The sequence below is a fragment of the Passer montanus genome, unplaced genomic scaffold, assembly GCF_014805655.1.
Source record: "Passer montanus isolate IOZ18808 unplaced genomic scaffold, ASM1480565v1 scaffold373, whole genome shotgun sequence".
Lineage (NCBI taxonomy): Eukaryota > Metazoa > Chordata > Aves > Passeriformes > Passeridae > Passer > Passer montanus.
Genome location: NW_024368519.1, coordinates 14,919 through 21,971, shown reverse-complemented (window position 1 = coordinate 21,971; position 7,053 = coordinate 14,919). Strand labels below are relative to the sequence as shown.

The 7,053-nt window shown below is 61.2% G+C and overlaps 1 protein-coding gene across 1 annotated transcript in view; it reads left to right on the top strand.

Annotated features, from left to right (window-relative positions):
- Positions 1 to 7,053, top strand: part of LOC120506080 (cell adhesion molecule 4-like) — a 12,124-nt gene that overhangs the window by 2,391 nt on the left and 2,680 nt on the right. Inside the window, exons 3-9 of the mRNA XM_039717216.1 lie at positions 2,678 to 2,749; positions 2,803 to 2,874; positions 2,927 to 2,998; positions 3,096 to 3,332; positions 4,444 to 4,596; positions 5,578 to 5,712; positions 6,822 to 6,986. Coding sequence (XP_039573150.1) covers positions 2,678 to 2,749; positions 2,803 to 2,874; positions 2,927 to 2,998; positions 3,096 to 3,332; positions 4,444 to 4,596; positions 5,578 to 5,712; positions 6,822 to 6,986 — 906 coding nt within the window. The remainder of the gene's footprint in view (positions 1 to 2,677; positions 2,750 to 2,802; positions 2,875 to 2,926; positions 2,999 to 3,095; positions 3,333 to 4,443; positions 4,597 to 5,577; positions 5,713 to 6,821; positions 6,987 to 7,053) is intronic.

Below are 7,053 nucleotides of genomic sequence, written 5' to 3'. Positions count from 1 at the left end.
GTGTCACCAACCCCCCCTGGGTGTCACCTCAGTGTCACCGTCACCCCCTCAGTGCCACCCCCCCATTGTCACCTCGGTGTCACCCCCCCCGGCGTTGTCACGGCAACCTGAGGGACACTCGGTGCCACCCCGGGGTGTCCCTGTCCCCGTCCCTGTCCCTGTCCCTGTCCCCGTCCCTGTCCCTGTCCCAGTGTCCTCTCCTGTCCCCGAGGTGCCACCGGCGCTCCCGGGGACCCCCGATGACGTCACCGCTGTCCCCAGCCCCCGCTGGTGTCACTGTCCCTCTGTCCCCTGTCCCTGTGTCAGATTGTCCCTCTGTCCCCAGTGCCACCCCCCCGGTGTCCCCGGTGTCCCCAAGCCCCGGCCTGGCTGTCCCCAGGACGGTGTCACCCATGTCCCCAATGTCCCCAGCCCCTGTCCCCCTGTCCCCCTGTCCCTGTGTCCCTCTGTCCCTGTGTCACCCCCTGTCCCCTTTTGTCCCTTCTGTCCCTGTGTCACATTGTCCCCCTGTCCCTCTGTCCCAATGTCCCTCTGTCCCCCTGTCCCCAAACCTCGGTGTTGTCACTGTCCCTCTGTCCTGGTGTCCCTGTGTCACATTGTCCCTTGTCACCCTGTGTCCCCTGTGACCCTGTCACCCTGTCCCCCTGTCCCTGTGTCCCTCTGTCCCTGTGTCACATTGTCCCCCTGTCCCTCTGTCCCCCTGTCCCTCTGTCCCTGTGTCCCTCTGTCCCTGTGTCACCCCCTGTCCCCCTTTGTCCCCGCTGTCCCTCTGTCACATTGTCCCGTGTCACCTCTGTCCCCTTTTGTCCCCTCTGTCCCCCTGTCCCTCTGTCCCCCTGTCCCTCTGTCCCTGTGTCACATTGTCCCCCTGTCCCCCTGTCCCTCTGTCCCAGTGTCCCCAAGCCCCGGTGCTGTCACTGTCCCCGGTGCCACTGTCCTGATGTCCCCTGTCCCTTTTTGTCCCCCTTTGTCCCCCCTGTCCCTGTGTCACCTGTCACTGTGTCATCGTGTGTCACTGTGTCCCTGTGTCACTGTGTCCCCAGTGTCCCCAGTGTCACCTGTGTCACCGTGTGTCACCCTGTCCCTGTGTCACCCTGTGTCACCGTGTCCTCAGTGTGTCACCCTGTGTCACCCTGTCACCCGTGTCACCGTGTCCTCTGGCCCCTGTCCCTGTGTCCCCTGTCACTGTGTCCCCTCTGTCACCCTGTGTGACCGTGTCCCCAGTGTCCCCAGTGTCACCCTGTCCCTCTATCACCCTGTGCCACCCTGTCACCTGTGTCACCGTGTCCTCTGGCCCCTGTCCCTGTGTCCCCTGTCACTGTGTCCCCTCTGTCACCCTGTGTGACCGTGTCCCCAGTGTCCCCAGTGTCACCCTGTCCCTCTATCACCCTGTGCCACCCTGTCACCTGTGTCACCGTGTCCTCTGGCCCCTGTCCCTGTGTCACCCTGTCCCGTGTCACTGTGTGTCACTGTGTCCCATTGTCCCTTGTCACCCTGTCCTGTGTCACCTGTGTGACCCCCTGGGTGTCCCCTGTGTCACCCTGTCCCGTGTCACCCTGTGTCACCTTGTCACTGTGTCACCCTGTCCTCTGTCTCACCCTGTGTCACCTGTGTCACTGTGTGTCACCCTGTCCCTCTATCACCCTGTGTGACCGTGTCCCCAGTGTGCCACCCTGTCACCCATGTCACCGTGTCCTCTGTCCCCTGTCACTGTGTCACCCTGTCCCGTGTCACCCTGTGTCACCTTGTCACCGTGTCACCTTGTCCTCTGTCCCCCTGTCCTCTGTGTCACCCTGTGTCACCCTGTGTCACCTTGTCACCGTGTCACCTGTCACCTGTGTCACTGTGTGTCACCCTGTCCCTCTATCACCCTGTGTGACCGTGTCCCCAGTGTGCCACCCTGTCACCCATGTCACCGTGTCCTCTGTCCCCTGTCACTGTGTCACCCTGTGTCACATTGTCCCGTGTCCCCAGTGTCACCTGTGTCACTGTGTGTCACCCTGTCCCTGTATCACCCTGTGTCACCCTGTGTCACCGTGTCACCCTGTCCTCTGTCACTTGTGTGACCCCCTGGGTGTCCCCTGTGTCACCCTGTCACCTGTGTCACCCTGTGTCACCTGTCACTGTGTCACTGTATCCTCCTGTCCCCTGTGTCACCCTGTCCTGTGTCCTTCTGTCCCCTGTCACCTTGTCACCCTGTCCTATGCCACCCTGTGTCACCCTGTCCCGTGTCACTGTGTGTCACTGTGTCACATTGTGCCTTGTCACCCAGTGCCACCCTGTGTCACCCTGTCCCGTGTCACTGTGTGTCACCGTGTGCCACTCCTGTGTCACCCTGTCCCGTGTCACTCTGTGTCACCTCTGTGACCCCTGGGTGTCACCTGGGTGTCCCCTGTGTCACCCTGTCCCCTGTCACCGTGTTCTGTGTCATCCTGTGTCACAGTGTCACCCTGTCCCGTGTCCCCTGTGTCACCCTGTGTCACCGTGTCCCTGTCCCTGTCCCTGTCCCTGTCCCCCGGCTGTCCCCCGAGGTGACCCCGTGGTGTCCCCATCCCGTGGTGACCTGTCCCTGTCCCCTGTCACCTGTGTGTCACCTGTGTGTCACGTGTGTCCCCTGTGTGTCACCTGTGTCACCTGTGTCACCTGGGTGACCCCTGGGTGTCCCCAATGTCCCCAGGGCAGTCCCAGGAGGTGCAGGCCGAGAATGTCACTGTCCTGGAGGGCGGCACAGCGGAGATCACGTGTCACTGTGTGTGTCACGTGTGTGTCACGTGTGTTACGTGTGTCCCTGTGTGTCCCCAGGGCAGTCCCAGGAGGTGCAGGCCGAGAATGTCACTGTCCTGGAGGGCGGCACAGCGGAGATCACGTGTCACTGTGTGTGTCACGTGTGTGTCACGTGTGTCACGTGTGTCACGTGTGTCCCCAGGGCAGTCCCAGGAGGTCCAAGCCGAGAACGTGACCGTGCTCGAGGGCGGCACCGCAGAGATCACGTGTCACTGTGTGTCACTGTGTGTGTCACGTGTGTCACATGTGTCACGTGTGTCCCCAGGGCAGTCCCAGGAGGGGCAGGCCGAGAACGTGACCGTGCTCGAGAGGGCGGCCGCAGAGATCACGTGTCACTGTGTGTGTCACGTGTGTCACTGTGTGTGTCACATGTGTCACACGTGTCCCCTGTGTGTCCCCAGGGCAGTCCCAGGAGGTGCAGGCCGAGAACGTGACCGTGCTCGAGGGCGGCACCGCAGAGATCACGTGTCACCTGCACAGGTACGACGGCTCCATCGTGGTGATCCAGAACCCGGCCCGGCAGACGCTGTTCTTCAACGGCACCCGCGGTGAGGGACAGCGGGGACAGCGGGGGGACAGCGGGGACACTGCGGGGACATTGGGGGAAAAACGGGGGAAAAACGGGGAAAAAATGGAGAAATTTGGGGGAAAAAATGGAGAAATTTGGGCAAAAAATGGAGGAAAATTGGGGGGAAAATGGGATTGGGGTACCCTGGGGGGACTTTGGGGACATTTGGGGGGACATCAGGGACTTTGGGGGAAAAATGGGGAAAAACAGGGGAAAAATGGACAAATTTGGGAGAAAAAATGGGGAAAATTGGAGAAAAATGGAGGAAAATTGGGGGGAAAATGAGATTTGGGGACACTGGGGACACTTGGGGACACCGGGGGGATTGGGGAAAAATGGGGAAAATTGGGGAAAAAATGGGGAAAATTGGAGAAAAAAATGCAGAAAAATGGAGAAATTTGGGAGAAAAATGGAGAAATTTGGGAGAAAAAATGGAGGAAAATTGGGGGGGAAATGAGATTTGGGGACATTGGGGACACTTGGGGACATTGGGGGGACAGCGGGGACATTGGGGACTTTGAGGGAAAAAATGGGGAAAAACGGGGAAAAAATGGAGAAATTTGGGAGAAAAAATGGGGAAAATTGGAGAAAAAATGGGGAAATTTGGAAGAAAAAATGGGGAAATTTGGGAGAAAAATGGAGGAAAATTCAAGAAAAAAAAGGGACATTGGGGGAAAATGGAAAAATTTGGGGAACAATTGGGGAAAATTGGATTTGGGGACCCTTGGGGACACTGGGGAGATTGGGGACATCGGGGAAAAATGGGGAAAATTGGGGGGAAAATGGAGGAAAATTGGGGGGAAAATGAGATTTGGGGACACTGGGGGGATTGGGGACTTTGAGTGAGTGACCCCATGACCCCGTGGTGACCCCGTGGGTGACACCATGACCCCGTGGGTGACACAGTGACCCCGTGGGTGACCCCGTGACCCCGTGGTGACCCCGTGACCCGTCCCCTGTCCCCAGCCCTGAAGGACGAGCGCTTCGAGCTGGGGGTGGCACTGTGGGGTCAGTGTGTGTCTGTGTGACCCATGGGTGGCACTGTGACCCCGTGGTGACCCCGTGGGTGACCCCGTGACCCCTGTCCCCAGCCCTGAAGGACGAGCGCTTCGAGCTGGCCGAGTTCAGCCGGCGCCGGCTGCGGCTGCGCCTGGCGCGCGCCCGCCTGGAGGACGAGGGCGGCTACTTCTGCCAGCTGTACGCCGACGACACGCACCACCAGATCGCCACGCTCACCGTGCTGGGTACGGGGCACCTGGGCACACCTGGGCACACACCTGGGGGCACCGGGGAGGGGAAAAACAAAAAAAACTGCGCCGAAATCGGGTGAGAAATGGGTACCTGGGCACACCTGGGCGCCCCTGGGGGCACCACCAGATCGCCACGCTCACCGTGCTGGGTACGGGGCACCGGGGGGCACCGGGGAGGGGAAAAATAAAAAAAACTGGGCGAAAATCGGGTGAAAAGGGGGGCACCTGGGGGGTTTGGGGTTACCTGGGCACACCTGGGCACACCTGGGGCACCACCAGATCGCCACAATCACCGTGCTGGGTATGCCAGGCACAGCTGGCACAGCTGGGAGGGGAAAAACAAAAAAAACTGCACGGAAATCGGGTGAAATTTGGGCGAGAAATGGGGATTTTGGGGGGTTTGGGGTTACCTGGGCACACCTGGGGACACACCTGGGGGCTCCTGGGGGCACCTGGGCACAGCTGGGAGGGGAAAAACAAAAAAAACTGCACCGAAATCGGGTGAAAAATGGGGATTTTGGGGGGTTTGGGGTTACCTGGGCACACCTGGGGGCAGGTGGGAGCGGATAAAGGAAGGCAACTGGGTGAAATTTGGGTGAAAAATGGGGGTTTTGGGCTCACCCGTCTCACCTGTCCCTGTCTCACCTGTCTCTCACCTGTCTCACCTGTCTCTCACCTGTCTCACCTTGATCTCACCTGTCTCACCTGTCTCACCTGTTGATCTCACCTGTCTCTCACCTGTCTCTCACCTGTCTCACCTGTCTCACCTGTCTCACCTGTCTCACCTGTCTCACCTGTCTCACCTGTCTCACCTGTCTCACCTGTCTCACCTGTCTCACCTGTCTCACCTGTCTCACCTGTCTCACCTGTTGATCTCACCTGTCTCACCTGTCTCACCTGTTGATCTCACCTGTCTCTCACCTGTCTCACCTGTCTCACCTCACCTGTCTCACCTCACCTGTCTCACCTGCCCAGTGCCCCCCGAGCCCCCGCTGGTCGAGGCGGCGGCGCTGGCGGTGGAGGGGGAGGAGCTGGAGCTCACCTGCCTGGTGCCCCGGGCACGGCCCCCGGCCACGCTGCGCTGGTTCCGCGACCGCCGCGAGCTGCCAGGTGAGCGCGGGTGGGACACACCTGGGGCACACCTGGGGCAGGTACAGCACACCTGGGACACACCTGGACACACCTGGGACACACCTGGGACACACCTGGGGCACACCTGGGGATGGGTGTGACACACCTGGGACAGGTACAGCACACCTGGGACACACCTGGGGATGGGTGTGACACACCTGGGACACACCTGGGGCAGGTACAGCAGTCCTGGGGCAGGTACAGCAGTCCTGGGGCAGGTATAACACACGTGGGACAGGTATGACACACTTGGGGTTACCTGGGCACACCTGGGGGGGTTACCTGTGCTCACCTGTCTCACCTGTGCACACCTGGGGTTACCTGTGCTCACCTGAGGGGGTTACCTGCGGTTACCTGAGCACACCTGTGCACACCTGTCTCACCTGCAGGGCGCAGCAGCCTGCGGCAGGACAGGAAGGTGTTCTGGCAGCGCTCGGTGCTGCACACCTGGGGTTACCTGGGCACACCTGGGGTTACCTGTCTCACCTGTCTCACCTGAGGGGTTACCTGTCTCACCTGCAGGGCGCAGCAGCCTGCGGCAGGACGGGAAGGTGTTCTGGCAGCGCTCGGTGCTGCACACCTGGGGTTACCTGGGCACACCTGGGCACACCTGGGGGGTTACCTGTCTCACCTGAGGGGTTACCTGTCTCACCTGTCCCCCCGCAGGGCGCAGCAGCCTGCGGCAGGACGGGAAGGTGTTCTGGCAGCGCTCGGTGCTGCACACCTGGGGTTACCTGGGGGTTACCTGTCACACCTGTCTCACCTGTGCACACCTGTGTACCTGCAGGGCGCAGCAGCCTCCGCCAGGAGGGGAAGGTGTTCTGGCAGCGCTCGGTGCTGCGCCTGCGGCACACCTGGGGTTACCTGGGCACACCTGGGCACACCTGGGGGCACACCTGAGGGGTTACCTGTGTACCTGCAGGGCGCAGCAGCCTGCGGCAGGACGGGAAGGTGTTCTGGCAGCGCTCGGTGCTGCACACCTGGGGTTACCTGTGCTCACCTGGGGTTACCTGTGCTCACCTGAGGGGTTACCTGTGCACACCTGGGGGGTTACCTGTGCTCACCTGTGCACACCTGTCCCCCCACAGGGCGCAGCAGCCTGCGGCAGGAGGGGAAGGTGTTCTGGCAGCGCTCGGTGCTGCGCCTGCGGCCGGAGCGCCGCGACCACGGCGCCATCGTCACCTGCGAGGCCACGAACCCCGCCCTGGGGCGGGGCCAGCGCCGCCTCACCCAGTACCAGCTGGACGTGCAGTGTGAGCACTGGGGGGACTGGGATATACTGGGATATACTGGGATATACTGGGATATACTGGGGGGGGC